The following is a 15,092-nucleotide window of genomic DNA, read 5'->3' on the forward strand; positions in this document are numbered from 1 at the left end:
CCTGTCAAGTTCAGTATGAATTTTGTTCTGTCTGATGACTTTAAATGTAAATTAGATTATTTTAGATTATCTTTTTTTTGTTGGCAAAACTTCCAAATGATGTATAAGAAATATTATCTCCTCTGCTACAGCTCCACAGTTGGGTGTTCTAGCACATTTTTTCTTTTTTAACATTTAAAGTTTAAACCCTTGATGATCCTTGATTGTTGTTCAGGGATGCAAGGGTTTACGGATGTTAAAAACACTTTGCGTCACCATTTTGGATATTTGAAAAAACTAAACTATATGCATTATTTAAATACTACAGAAGTACTTTAAGATTAACAGTAAGCACTGTATATTGTTAGCACTAGAACAATTCAAGAAATGGAGTATGAATATCACAAAATTAAATTAATTAGACCAATTTCTTTGAAGAACATAATATCTATCATCTAGCAAAGAGCGACCTTTTTCTTTGGCCGTCTCAAATTGAAATTAATGGCCACAATTCTGTGGTTACAGTATATCAGAGTAACTGGTGAATTCGAGTAAAACTCCACAGAAACAATTATGTCCCCGTTCTATTCACCTCAATGTGCATGATATCTAAAATTGTTGTTCCTGACTAAACAGAAAACAAGGGCACATTAAATATCATTGCTAGTAGAAAAAGACATTGTTAGCTTTGTGGAAATTCTGGATTTCCTTACTGATACATTTTAATTGTGTTTCAGTTAAAACTTTAATTTCCAGCGTGTCAATATACAAATTATAATTATTAAAAAATATTCTGCAGTGCAAACATAATATTCCACAGCACATAATAAAATAGAAAGTGTTTTACATACAATATAAACTGGATAACGTTTGAAAATGTTGCAACACAAATCCAGAAGGCCCAGAGATGACACATATTGAGACATTAGACTGAAATTAGAATGAGCTGTAAGTAAAACACTTTTTTAATTATATTTTCTCCTTTTATTGCTTGCTTAGAACTGATCAAGAGCAGATTTTGAACTGGAACAAGTTGACAAATTAAAAATAAATGTAATGTCAATTCGGAATTCGGAATGATTAAATAACCTCTGTGCAATTTGTCCTTGAAGTTCCAATTGCATTTTCACCAAACCAGTGAGCCCCCTGCAGGACAGAGTTATTATTGTTTACTGACTGCTCTGTATGTCTATTTAAAGATCTTATGATTACTCAGTTGCTGGGAAAAGATAAAGGCTCAATAACAGTCAAAGCAGTAAACTGCACACTGTCTGCTGTTTAGTATCTTAACAGCATGTGAACTGGCACAACATGACCTGAGGAGCGGAATTCAATTAATTTCCAAACAGGCTGAAAGTAAAATCAGACATAGTAGAAGAGTAGAAGTACTGAGTCCCGTTAGAGGAGATATTGTACAAAGGCAACTGGACGTATGGGACGGTGTCTTCATCCCTGAGAGAAGTCATGATCTGAACAATGTTGGTTTGGATCCTAATCCAGAGCACACTCTGGATTGTTGGTTCTGTTTTGTCATTTCTTTAATTTACAATTTAAAGTCAGGCAATATGTAAAAATATAAACTATAATAAACAGAAATTTGTTCTCCTGCAACAACGTAACAATACAGTGCTGGTGTTCCCTTTTTGGTATAAGATATTTAGGTCTTTTCTGCATTCTAGGAAGGGCTAAACTACACATAATGACTGTTTTGCATGATGCAGTCTGGTGCTGCCTGTAATTAAAAAGTACTTTTATATGCCACATAAAGTATCATGCTTTTTGGACACACCACCTGCAAATAATATGCCACTGATGATGCATATAATTATGTCAGAATACAGATCCAGAAATGCATAATAGATTTCCACCTTCCAGTATAATCAGGAGTCATATAAAAGCTGTTTTTAGATATTTTACAGTATATAATTAAATATAAAAAAAAAATCAAACATTTGTACTTAAGTAATTAAAGGCAGTTATTAAATCAAATATGCACCTATTACACATAATGTCTCTTAACTAAAATCTGGCAAAGCTAAATTTATGGGCTACTTATAAAGTGAAAAAACCAAAACTGACAAGTGTTATATGGTGAACAGATAAAACTGTGAGATGTTCCTATGACTCAGAGTCCTCCTCCTCATCATAGTAGCGGTTCCTCTTGATTATATCCTCTGCACTCGGCTCCTCAGCGTCACTTCCTTCTTTGTCGTCCTCCCAGAAGCCCACATCCTGGGAGGTGCGGTTCTGCTTTGGCTGCAAAGGTGGAGAAGGGGAAGGTGAGATGTCTGGAGAGATGCTTCTCAGAGAGCTCTCTTCCCCTGCCATCTTGTCTGCTGCTCCTGAGACTTTTTCTTTCTGTACTTGCTGGCCTTTTTCCACCTGCTGCGGTGTCTCCACGTCCTCCTCCGAGATGGTCTCGCTTGCACTTGCTGCAACTTCACTTGCTATTTGAGGCATCTTCTCCTCCTTCTCCTGCTGACTCAGCTGCTGCTTCTCTGGTTTGTTTTCTTTGGCCGATTTTTCAGATAGGCTTTTTTCCTCAAATGATGCTCTCCATTCCAGCAGGGACTTGAGAGGGCGACGGGGTTCCCTGGGCCCTAGACTGGGTGCAGGGGTGGGGTTAGCTGCGACTGTAAAAGGCCGAGTGCGCTCCTTTAGGGAAGAACTCCTCCTCAAGCTCTTCAGTTCAACGCGCTCTGAGCTCTGGAAGGACGATGATGGTGCCTCTTCCACTGGGGGCCACTTGGCTCTCCAGGGTCGGCTTGAAGTCACTCCCTCTGTGACTGGACTAAGTGCTGCTGTCCCAGAGTGGCTCTCCCCAGCCGGAGGAGGCCAAGCGATCCTCAGCTTGCGTGTCTCAGCTGGCTTCTCTGTAGACTGATGTTTCTCACTGGAGCTGGCATGTGTTTGGACACGTGTCTCCAATAAGGCGGTCATGTCTGTCACCTTTACCTGTGGGGATGCTTCCACAGCTGGGGTTGGCTGTTTGTCTGAGATACTCTCAGCTGGATGCTTCACTGTTACAGGTTCCTCTGGTTCTTTTGGCTTCACTGCTTCTTCACCTTCTTCTCCATCAGTTCGAGGTTCCCACAGTTCCTTGTGAGGGCGATGGCCAAAGCCCTCATCGTAGTTGCCTTTGGCTTTAAACAGCTGATTGAAATGGGGCTTGCAGTAGACATTACCATGCAGAGAGGCATAGTTCCCAAGACTAGAAACAAAGAGTAGCACAGGTATTATTTTGCTTCAGGAGATTATAGATTCTTTGACAAATATTCCTTTGTGGTTCTTGAACAGTCACCCAATCAAAAGATATGATGTCAAATAAGAGTGAAGGGCATATTTGGCAATTAGAGACAAACCTGAGCTTTGTGTTGCAGTGAACACAGCGGAAGCAGCTTTTGTGGTAGACATGCTGATGAGACACCAGTCTCTCCAGGGGGTACACTATCTTTAAACAAGCGGAGCACGTCTCCTTCACCAGCGGGCAGAACTTCTAAACAGACAAATACAGTCACATTTATCCATAATCAACAGGGGTTGAAATTGGATTTCTACTGATGACTCATGCATGTCGCCTGCTTGTTGTGATGACTGACTCACCCTGGATACTTTGGATGGCTCGCTGCTCTCACCTAAATGACACGAAACACACAAAATGTAATTCTCTGTTGCTCCTCAGAAGCTGCTAAGAAGGGTAATCACATTAAACTAGATCTTGTTCTGGATACTGAAGTAATTTGGGTATATTAAGTTATGTACTGCATAAATAATATTTATGTGGGAACATTTGTCCATGTATCCACCAAGACTCACCATTACACTCAGGTGCAGGTATGTGTTTCTGAGGTACAGGTGCAGATTCTTTTGGACCAGACCCATCTGGGGCCACACCCTGGAGGAAACACAAGGAAAAAAAGGAAAACACACCCCTGTGTTAACTGGCTGTTGCATTATAAATCACTTTGTATTCTCCCTGTTTCTGGAGTGGGTAGGAAGGAAGAGATTAAAGAACCAGTAAGGGAGCAAACAATAGATATACAGTAACATTAATGGACGGCTTTACAAAGAACCATAAATCACGAATACACAATGTTGTGTCCATTACAATGTAAACTTTACTTTTGGCTTGTTAAGGAATGTGGTTCTTTAACAAGCTCGTTCAGAACGCTATGTACAAGGATCCAATGTTTAATGGTCCTGATGGGGGGTGTTGTAGAGATATGTATATTTCTATTGATCACTGTTTACCATTCATAAGGACTACTGACATTTCTTAACCCCTCATTCAGAAAATCCATATTTCTTAATACACTATGATATATAGTTAACTTAGTTAGATTTTTATAGATATAAGATTTTTAATTGCTGTTTGAAAATGTTCATGAACAGCACCTGGCTGTGACTGTAACTTTGGTTTTAAGCAGCTGTTACGATGCAGTTAAGCTTTGTTGTTTAATGAAACTGCTTAATTTATGATTATGGATCTTTATGAAAAGGCTTTAAAGGTCAATTGTAAAACCTCAATTCATAAAACATTTAAATATACTTTGAGATATTATATGTTTGTACTTATAAGTTTGAGCATGTTTTTTAATTCAGCTTGTGTTGCATAAACTCACAGATTGTGCTTTGCCTTGTTTAGAAACAGCAGCCTGGTACTTCGCCATCTTCTCCCTCAGGGATGTCGACTCCAGCACTCTGTCCGGCACAGACAAACCTAAAGCAGAGGAAGAAGTTCACACTTCTGCTTCAACTGACGATGCTGTGGTAAACCCACATGAAAACTCTGGCCTTATTTCACTAAAACAAACAATGAGTGCGTACGTTGTCACCCATATTGACATGTACCTGAAGTCAGTAAATTACATGTGTACTTTGTGTGTTTGCCTTTACCACTATGTTGGTCCATGTCTTCTGATGAAGTACTGCGTCGTGTTGCCCTGCCACCCTGTGAGAGTAAAATGATTGATGGGATCAGAAGCAGAAGGTCAGTTTACTGCATTAGTACCACAAACTCATGTATGTATCAAAGGTATCACAACTTCCACCACTATTTGTTTGTCCACAACATTGTCATTGCACTGAGACTGAATCTCAAATCCTTTATCAAAAAAAAAAAAAAGATTATTCAGGTTAAAGTTGCCATGGGGTAGGTCTTATTTAGACCAGTCATTATGACTGACTTAAAAGCATCTCGCAGAGATCAGCACTATGTTGAGGGACATTGCCACAACATGGGTCTGCAGTGTCAAACAGGTAGAAAAATTATAATTAAAATTATACAGATCTTCATTAAAAACAACATCTTTAGAGGAAGAACAGAAGTTTAGTTACAGATTAAAAATGGAATAAAAGTAAAGGTGATGTCCTTTCCAGTCCTCCACTTCATACCTGGTAGTGACCAGAGTGCAGAGAATTTACCTGGACAGACACCAGCATGCCTTTGACCTGCAGTCACAAGAACCAAAATTGTTCCATTGCATTTTACTGCAAAGAATGAGCTACGTATGTGCCCACGTGTCACCGACACTAATGAGTAAACCAGACAGTGTGTGGAGTGGAAAGGAGTTTTGGCCAATTAAAACAGCACATTTCTTCAAACTGCTTCAGTGGAACCGTGGAGTCCTGTTGTGCCACCATCTTCCACAGCCAAGTGTTACAAAGCTCCTATTCACCCATAAATTTTCACTTCTTCTTCTTCTTCCCTAGTGGTGACATAATGGTGTTAGTCATACTACTAAGTACAGCTTCTAGAGCTGGAGGACACCATGGCAAAAGCAGGACAAGAGGTTTGTATTCACTTTCATTTGATTATGTATATTAATGTACAGCAGCTGCACATACAAAGAGCTGCACAATATGACACACACAAAAAATCAAACCCCACTAAAACTAAAGGCCAAGACTTTTGGGAAATCTAGGATACACACTGTGGCTAATGAAAAGTGTGATAAAGACAGTTCCTCTTGAGAGGTGATCCTCTGAAGAATGAAACAGCCCTAGGTCAGGAATGTTCCCGCATTCCTCTGTTGTGGAAGGTGAAGAGTGGAGCGCTTGTTATTTTGGGCTGAAAGGGATGAAGACAGAGAGAGAGAGAGAGAGAGAGAGAGAGAGAGAGAGAGAGAAAGAGTGAAAGAGTGAAAGGGAAAGACAGAAGCGGGTGGGGGAGAGACGAAGCAAAATCCAGGTGGAAGAAGACTACTTCAGAAAATACACAGGCCAGAAAACACTAGTAAGAATGCATTTAAAGAGAGAGGTCGTATGAAGGGAAAATCTGCCAAAGCAGAAAGTGATGATCTTCTACATTATTTACTTATGATGGACAGAGATAATAGCACTGCAAAAGCTAAACATTTTACCTTGCCCGTGGTGTCCTCTCCTTTCTCAAACTTCATCTTCAGGTTGTTCAGTGGCACTCTGGGTTTTTCATAGGAGGCACTGGGGCTGGTTGGAACTTGCTCTTCAAGCTTTTCAGGTCTTTCGCTGTGTGTCACCTCATCCCTGTCCATCCCTCTCTCTTCTTCAGCTTTGGATGCTTTAGGAGCTGCTGAGGGCTGCTGGACACGCCTGGCTGTAGGTTGACCTCCCTCAGCTGTCAGCTGGCCAGGGCTCTTTAATGAAGGGGCGCTTTCACTGATTGAAGGAGGCCTGGCGAGGGCAGGAGGCCTACAGCGAGAGCTGGACTGGCTTGGAGGTGGGACAGAGGAAGGTTTGCTGTGATCAAGGTTCTCCGCTTGCTCCCAGCGCTTCTTCAGAGCACTCAGGTTGCCTGACCGCAGGGAGGGGGTCGCACTCTCAAAAGACTGTGAGGAGGAGTAGAAGAAATGAAAAGCAGTTAAACTGTGAGCATGCCAAACTTAAAATGAAAGTGATTTCACAAACACTGTCAATCAAAAGCAATAGTTTCATTCTCAATTCATGCTAAATTATACAAGTATTCCCATTTGGCAGCAAAGCATATATTGTACCAAACATATTGCTTTAACTGCAAGTCAGCACAATGGAATAAGGGAAATGCCGGAGTCTGAACTTGGCTTTGCTGACAGATTAGGTGAACAGCTGTTCAAAGCTGGTCCAGGAAATAGATGTTTTGCTGCGGCTGCTGAATGCAACGATTGGCTCAAGATGGAGAAAGCAGGGCTGAGCATGCAGGCAGATTTTTCAGCTGCATTCCTTTCCACACAACAACTTCACCTTTCCCAAAAAAAACAAAAAAAAAAAACAAGAAAAAACTGAGGAGGGCTCTGTTCACCACTGAGCCATTCATGACAACAAAACATGTTGAGCTGCAAAACAGCACAACAGAACAACAGGAGGCCCACTACTGCCGTGTGACCTGCAGGAACTTCCTTAATTACAAAAGAGGAATGACACGCTGAAGAAAGAGGATCTGGACATAGGAATAAATCACAACTGCATAAGTAAACTAATCATCTAATAAATCTTAGTGAGCAGAGTAAGATTTTGTTGCCAAGTTTCCGAGGTCTGGTCAGTAGGGAACATTTAAACACTTGCATCTTATTATTAACCACAAAAACCACAATTCTTCATAAAACACACTATGGATACATTTTAAACTTAATTTAGAGACGGTTAGACATGACAAACTGTGATAAGAAAAAGCTAAAAGCACCAACTAAAACTGAATCCCATAAATCTAAAAATAAGTTATATTAACACAGAAACAGACAGACACAAAGACAAAAAAAGGAGCAAAGAAGAAAGAAATTAAAACATAAGCCTAAAGGGCTGAACAAAAGGGACAAAACCCCCCAAAGTGGACAAAAAAAAAAGAGAGAGAGAGAGAGAGAGCACAATTGCTGTCTTTGTGAGGCAAGTCCAGGGTGGACAGAAAGAACTGGACAGTGACGAAGACTGTTCCTCGTTTTTGAAGCAAAAAGGAAAAAACAAAAGAAACCTCTTTGAATGCGATGGAGCAGCCCAACGAGGTGCAACCACAACTAGACAGCAAGGAAAGTGAGAGTCCTTTGGTTGGTCCTTCTCTACAGGTCAGTATGCTGAGGGACAGTGAGAGGTAGCGTGCTCCCAGATGTTAGCAGCAAGACAAAATCTGCTTGTAAGAGTTAGCCCAACCCCTTCAACACCAGGAAATTGAATGAGAGAGAGAGAGGGAGAGAGTCAGAGTACCCAGGAAACCAGAGCAGGAAATGTTACATTCAGGGAAAAGTTAACTCTTTGTTTTCTGTGCCGGCTTTGACACGTTTCCACTTTTGAATGATTTCTGAGGATAATACTATTAAACACTGTATCTCCACAGCACTTATTTGTATCAAGGCTTTAGATAAGGCAAGAAAATAATTATACAAACTACAGAACACAAGAGAAGATGGAAGGAAAAAGACCAGAAGAATGAAAGACAAACAAAAGCCATTCAAGGATCACCACGTGAATGAGTCCTAACAGAGTTTTATACTGAATTTTAAACAGTACTCAGAGAAACAGAGAGAGGTATTCTGGGAGATTTTTCCACAAAATGCAGGCTCTAATGACAAACGCTCAGTCAGTTCTGGACTTGAGTCCAGATCAGATCTGCATCAGAATAGTCACACCACACAATATCATCAATATCAATAGCAATTTAGCTTGAGATTTCTGAACTTAAATACTAAACTAAAAACTTTCACCTTAATAATAAAACTGACTATAATTGGGAGTCTTATTGTTTACCATTGTTTACAATTTAGCATTCTGTACAAGCTGGAGATGAAACTGACATTAACATTAAAACCAAGTTACTACATAAGGACAAAACAAATTTCTCAGATTCTTAATACAATAATAATAATAATAATAATAATAATAATAATAATGATGATGATGATGGATGCCCACTGTAGATTACCAGAACCCAAAGTAATTTCAGTTTGAATGTCATAAAACAGAGGGAAGCAGCTAATCTTCACTTCGTGAGAAGGTATAACCAAAAATGCTTGGTGTTTTTAGCTTAGTTTTAGCTTAGTTTCTGTCATTTGTCTATTTACTTCATCTAATGGACTCATTGTTTCATTGTTGTGTTTGAAAAGCCCCCTCCCAACATACACCCACGTTAAGACAGACAGATGGTCTTTTACGCTCTCATTCAAACCTGGCTTAGACACATGAGGACACGAGTGTTATCGTCAAATACTTTAACTAGACTTCTATATTCCTGGACTAGTGGTATCAGCTCATTTCCACACATACTATCAGTTCCTGAAAATATTATGAATCATGAGATATATGATGAATCATAAAATGAACTTGACAACTTGAGGCATTGCTTAACAAAAATTTGCCTTCAGAGCATATTTGAACTTCTGTTCCGTTAAATACTGTATCTAAGGAAGAAGTGCAGGAACGTTACTTTAACAAATCAAATCAGGCATCTACAGGAGTTAAAAAAAGACAAAGCCTTCTTGTCATTGTCATTACCAGCTGGACCATTAAACAAAGACTAAAGAGGCTAATATTTTTTAAAGCGACTGGCTCCCACACACTGGTAAACTCAACCACAATATTACGCACAACTACAGCAACATTACCTTATATTTCTTCATGGTATTAGTTGATCTGTAATTCATTTTATCTCAATCCAGGTTTGTTTATCAGTCTTTCACACTGACAAAGCAGCTAACCTACAGTTGCAACCACAGAGAGCATTGCAAGGGGATTACACTGAAGAAGGATTATGAGCTTGATAGCCTGCCCACAGCAACAAGTGGCCAATGAGAGGTCAGCCAGAACAAGACATTTGGCCCAGACATTGTGTTGGCATAGATAGTCCGTGTGTGCGTGTATGTATGTGTACACTCCTCATCTCAGCATGTGGTAATTAGTTTAGCACCACCAGGAACTACCACGCAAATGAAGCAAGACAAGCAGCATACACACATTTCATTTAATCACTTAGTTTGCTAGGAGAGGCTCATCAAAATGCTGTGAACAAGATGCATAATAGATTTAAAATCGTGAATTACAATGAATCTACTGAATTATGAGAGAAACCTTCATTTTTCTGTCATGTATCAAATACAGCTGTACATTACCACTTCATAGTCACTAAGTTAGAAATGTCTCTAAAGTGATGTAACTGGGAAATTAAATGTTTCTAGCATCCTGCTCAAAAAGCTTCACAGAAATACTTACTGCTTTTTTCTTCTCTGCACTTGACTCCTCAGCAGCTCTCTGATACCTTAAAGAGAAGGAAACAACACTGACCTCTGGTGACTCAAAACAACAAAGAGCATATCTGCTTTTCTGAAAATTGTTACATATCTTCTTTATGGAAATTTGTGAGGTGTTAAACAGCATATACTATGAAAATGTATTACTATAGTTTTGAAATGTTTTATTCTAGATTGTATTTTAGCTTTCAGCTTGTTTCTACATGCTTGCAATTCATTCTCACTTTTTTTTACACTTTAAGCAAATGAAATGTTGGAGTAAAAGTATTCTTTATGTGTTTTAAACAAGCACTATGTAAGACAAATAACAAATCATAAAATCATGAAAGGTTTTATATTCATTTTCAATACATCTCCAGCTAGATCATAGGGGCTATCTCTTGTTTCCCACCTGCAGAAATGAAATGCACAAGCAGACTTAACAACAACTCTGAACTTAGACCTGAAAATGATGGTACAATCATTTGTACTAAGAGTCAGACATTAGCATGAACTTCTTGTATTACATTTGTATTACACTGTATTTATTGTTACTCACTTGGAGAAGCGTTCAGCAATAGCATTGTTTTTCCCTCGGCCACTGACCAGTGACAGCTCCTTCGCAGTGATGCGCAAAGACTGTGTCGCCCAGGACCGTCGATTGAATGGACCGCTTTCCATCTCTACTAACTACCTGACTACCTGAAACACAAACACACCCACTGTAAGCCACATGTGTTATATCTCCACTTCTAAATCATTCCCCAAACCTGTACTCTGATAAAACCTTCAGTGGGAGCAAACGGCACTTGAGTTGCACCATTAGCAGTCACTTTATGCTGGACCTGTTCCCAGATTTGCAATCAGAGCTGGCAAAAAAGGCCTCATTTTTACACCAGGAGTTCTTGCTTATTACAGTAAGAAAATAATGGTCCTCTAACTCCTCTTGTCTGCATTCATCTGCAATCAGTGCAGAACAGATAAATGTGTGGAGAGCAGGCAGGAAAGACCCAGACACAGACACACGGGCAGGTGCAGTGAGGGAACTTTAATTGTGAAACTGATGAAAACCAGGCTTATAGATAGAACATGGGGACAAGCAGGCAGGTACAGACAACAGGTAATTACATGCGGGTAGCAGGCTCACCGAGAAATAACACAAAGACATAAGCAAGATGATCTGACAAGGAACAAAGGAATTGAAGGGGTGTACATAGTACAAGGCTGATCACGGAAAGAGGTGCAGGTGGGGAGAGCTCAGGTGACTGCAGAGCTGATGAGAAGTGAGAACAGGTCAGTGGATATGTGGAGGGAGTCAGGTGATGAGAAACGGAGGGAAAGCCCAAGGATGTCTTGTGGACAGCGAGAGGAAAGCAAGTCTGAGGAGATAAAGTGAAGAACAAGGGGCTGGAGACTTGGTTGAGGGGAACTGAGGAGCAGATTGTGATAAATCTGTTCATTTTTCATCTCAGTACAGCAACTTGATAAAAGTATCAGCTGTGTGTTTTAAACAAAAGGACCACCCTGCTCACACTAATCCATGGCCCTCGATAAACAAGGCTAAAATCTATCTTGATGTGTACAGACTCTTCAGAAGGTTGGTGCCAGAGTCCAGGTTTGAGTATGAAGAAGAGCGGTCTGTAAAATCACTGATTTACAAGTTTATAACAAGGCCTCCGTTAGTTTATCTCTTGTCACAACCCCCCTACCTGACATACATACCAGACAGTCCATGAACATACTGTATGTGTGCTCATACCGTTATGCATGCAAAGCCACAAGTCAACATGTTCAAGCTTGTGCGCCAGTTTGTGCCGCTTGACTGCAAGATGGAAACACAAACTGCGAACCGCTAAGCTGAGTGTGAGCACATTATCATCATGAGAGGATAACGTTCACAGAGGACCCAGAGAGTCCCACAACACACACAAAGTTTTCTTTGACTTCACTCAAACAAACCCACATCTAAAGAAGCGCCACAGAGAGATCTGAGCCACTGGTACAGTTTCTGTGTCTGGAGAGATATCCTAATGTCAGGGCATGAATCCTTCTTTTAGAGTTCAGACGGTATGTTATGACCATGTGCTGAAACCACTCAATAATCAGAGGCAGACTGCGGCACACTGAGGCAGACTCAATAATCATTTGTCTTCCTATCTGTGCTTTTTCACCCAGGTTCACCTGTTACATCATCACTCAGATGCAAAGCGATAATGGTGACAAGCGGTGTGAGGACTTTGGACTGAATTGAATTTCAACACAACCTCAATTCTACACACTCAAAAATAGTGCATTACCTGCATACTCACAACTTTAGATGAATATAATATTTAACTATAGATATTACATATTAACAAAGCGTAATTATAAATATATGATTTCCACTGGCTAGTGGTTGGATTTCTAGATGAGGCAAAGTTTACCAAAACAAAAAACAAAAAAACCCCACATTAGACTCAACATGAAGGATGATCCACTTCTTCTTGTGTACTTTTATTAGGTTTCTTATGCCCAAATAGCTTGGGGCTAACTACTGTTGCTACAGGTTTTGAAGCCTGACAGGCAAGTTACCTTGTCAGTTCATCTGTATGTTGTGCTATATAGAGTTACTTTTATTAAGTACCTGGGTCGAAGCACAAAAACACTGTAACTTGCGGAAAAAAAGTGTTCTTTATTAGTTAACTTCTCTCTACCCTGTCAGTCCTTTTGCAGGACATCAGGGAGATGGAGCCTATCACAGCAAGCACTGCATGAAAGGCAGGGACACACCCTGGACAGGTAAACCGAGTCGCCAATCCACCTTTTTTGCATATCCTTAAACCATAGACGGTTGAAGGAAGAAACTGAAGAAAATGAGAAGAACATGAACTCCCAACAAAAACTACAAGGGTTAAGAATCAAATTCAAGTACTCCTCGCTACAGCTGCATAAAGAGAATAGCTGATGTGTGCCATCCTCTGAAAATCAACACACAGCAGGAAATGTTACTAATTTAAATAAAGAATAGGGTGGGGCCATAGTATGATTTTCCTGTATGTGAAATTTTAATCTGTTCAAAAAAAAAAAACTGTACAAACCACCCTTTGTAAGGTAAACACCTATATGTTATCATATACCTCATGTAAAAAAAGCAACAAGTCCAACATGTAACATATGCATCTACTTTTAATTGGTTTACTTGACCTTTGCTAATGTAACTTCTTCCACATGGGTACACACAAAAAATAAAAGGTACAGCATAAATATGTTACACCTTACAATCACATGATAGTCAACAGTTTTACTTTGTTCTTTTTTTCTGTACAGCAACAGGTAATGCAGTCTTTTACAAGTCATCACAGTATCGGTTTCACATTGCACTGGCATCAACAGCTCCACACCTCCTGGCATTATATCATTAACTGTATGTGTTACTTCTCTGAAATCAAGCTTTGTAAAAGAGAACACTGACTAAATTGACATTAATCAAAAGTAACAAAGATAATAAAATGTAAACACAGCCATTAGGAAGGTGGCCCTTTTTGGTAGACAATGAAACACATTGCAAGTGGAGCCTTGAATCCATTACAGGCTATCTGAAATATGAGCTTTTGAAATCTGATAATCTAAGCTCCACCATTTAGCCTGATCTCCATCACTTGTTATCAGTGAAAGGCGGCTACTGACCTTTAACACTCACTTTAAGCGAAGTTCTCCTTAACAGCAAGTAACCACAACACAGTGTGACTCATCCTCCATACTCAGGTAAGGAGGAGTAAACTGCTTAACACATGATTAACCTCAGACGCAAGAATTATTAAAAACAAAAGCACAAAAAACAAAGTTGTTTAAGTGGAAATAACTGAGTTTGAACTGGAAAATCTGCACTGGGGTGATGCAATAAAGAGATATGACTTGTGTTGAAGACAGGCTGCCCTGCTAAGGGGCCCAACATGTTATTTGAAGAACTTAAATTACAGGTGTATAACACTGTAAGCGACTGGTTGAGAGCGTTTGTGACTTCTGGTAAAGAGCCAAACTTCGACTTAAATAAATATAGCTATATACTATCGTATTTCGTTTTGTTACAGGTAAGTTTTGTTTTGACTCAAGGGTATAAAGGGACAGCCTGAGCTAAATACAAACTCAGCAGCTGGACTGGTTTGGCATCGACCATCTCGAAAGACATCGAGTTCTTCGAGAGCAAGACTCAGTAGAAGTGAGTTATTGTAAAAAAAAAAAAAAAAAAAAAAAAAAAAAAAAAAAACATAAATTTAAACAGGCATAGGCTAAATCCACTTTTCAAAATACACACTTTAGGTATTTTAACTATAGGACTGGCTAGAGTGGCTTCTATAAATTTACATGCCCTTGCTTTAAGTCTTGTCTTACCTGCGCGAACTTCCGTTGAGTCACTCTTTGTGAAACCTTGAGACACCTGACGCTTTCTGCTGCCACTGCGTCACCGCCCGGTGCGGACCGCCGGAGGTGGAGTAAACAGAAAGTGTCATGGGAGTGGAAGAGCCAGGTCACGTGATGCTACGGGGCAACGACCCCTACCTGGTGCGTTTAGATGTCTGCGCGTGCGTAGGCGTGCATGGTGCGCTTGCATACCTGCCCCCCCAAATTCCTGAGAAAAACAGGCAGCCCTCGCTCTTTTTTTTTCAGGCACAGATGGAAGGAAAACAAAAGAAAGGAAGCAGACATTAAAAAAAAAAAAACCGTCAGGTTTCTTACAGTTCGTGTGACAGAGCGGCGACTGATTCCCAGTGGACAGGCAATACATTCTAATAACACCACTAAAACTACCATTAATAACAACAATAACAAAAAAAAATCTTTGAAACACAAGAAGTAGCTTAAAGTGCTTTATTTAAAAAAAACTGAGCAGGCATAAAAGCAATACATTTAGAAAAACAGAGCTCTGATTCAGGGATTTTCATGCTCTTAAAGTGATGGTGGAAATGA

At 39.9% G+C, this 15,092-nt stretch overlaps 1 protein-coding gene across 2 annotated transcripts; it reads right to left on the reverse strand.

The window, feature by feature from the left end:
- Positions 1 to 6: 6 nt before the first annotated feature.
- On the reverse strand, positions 7 to 14,558 carry LOC121178792 (LIM domain and actin-binding protein 1-like). 2 transcript variants are annotated; one of them, XM_041033152.1, is made up of 10 exons: positions 14,517 to 14,558; positions 10,705 to 10,847; positions 10,129 to 10,174; positions 6,342 to 6,785; positions 4,876 to 4,930; positions 4,602 to 4,699; positions 3,796 to 3,874; positions 3,583 to 3,614; positions 3,342 to 3,475; positions 9 to 3,190 (listed from the first exon to the last, which is right to left on the reverse strand). In XM_041033152.1, exons 2-10 carry the CDS (start codon positions 10,824 to 10,826, stop codon positions 2,098 to 2,100), a joined length of 2,103 nt encoding a protein of 700 aa, XP_040889086.1. In that variant the 5' UTR covers positions 10,827 to 10,847; positions 14,517 to 14,558; the 3' UTR covers positions 9 to 2,097. The 2 variants fall into 2 exon arrangements, with proteins under 2 accessions (XP_040889087.1, XP_040889086.1); XM_041033153.1 differs by lacking the exons at positions 10,129 to 10,174; positions 10,705 to 10,847; positions 14,517 to 14,558 and adding an exon at positions 7,901 to 8,031 and having other exon boundaries at positions 7 to 3,190.
- Positions 14,559 to 15,092: the final 534 nt, after the last annotated feature.

The sequence above is a fragment of the Toxotes jaculatrix genome, chromosome 3 (assembly GCF_017976425.1).
Source record: "Toxotes jaculatrix isolate fToxJac2 chromosome 3, fToxJac2.pri, whole genome shotgun sequence".
In the NCBI taxonomy this organism is placed as follows: domain Eukaryota; kingdom Metazoa; phylum Chordata; class Actinopteri; family Toxotidae; genus Toxotes; species Toxotes jaculatrix.

What these genes read in the sequence shown, in the direction of transcription:
- LOC121178792 (XM_041033152.1), bottom strand. Translation starts at nt 10,826, where the DNA reads ATGGAAAGCGGTCCATTCAATCGACGGTCCTGGGCGACACAGTCTTTG. An exon ending in AGCCATCCAAAGTATCCAGG is followed by an intron (nt 3,476 to 3,582) that starts GTGAGTCAGTCA and finishes TTGTCTGTTTAG; the next exon opens with AAGTTCTGCCCGCTGGTGAA. An exon ending in CACTGCAACACAAAGCTCAG is followed by an intron (nt 3,191 to 3,341) that starts GTTTGTCTCTAA and finishes CTTTGTTTCTAG; the next exon opens with TCTTGGGAACTATGCCTCTC.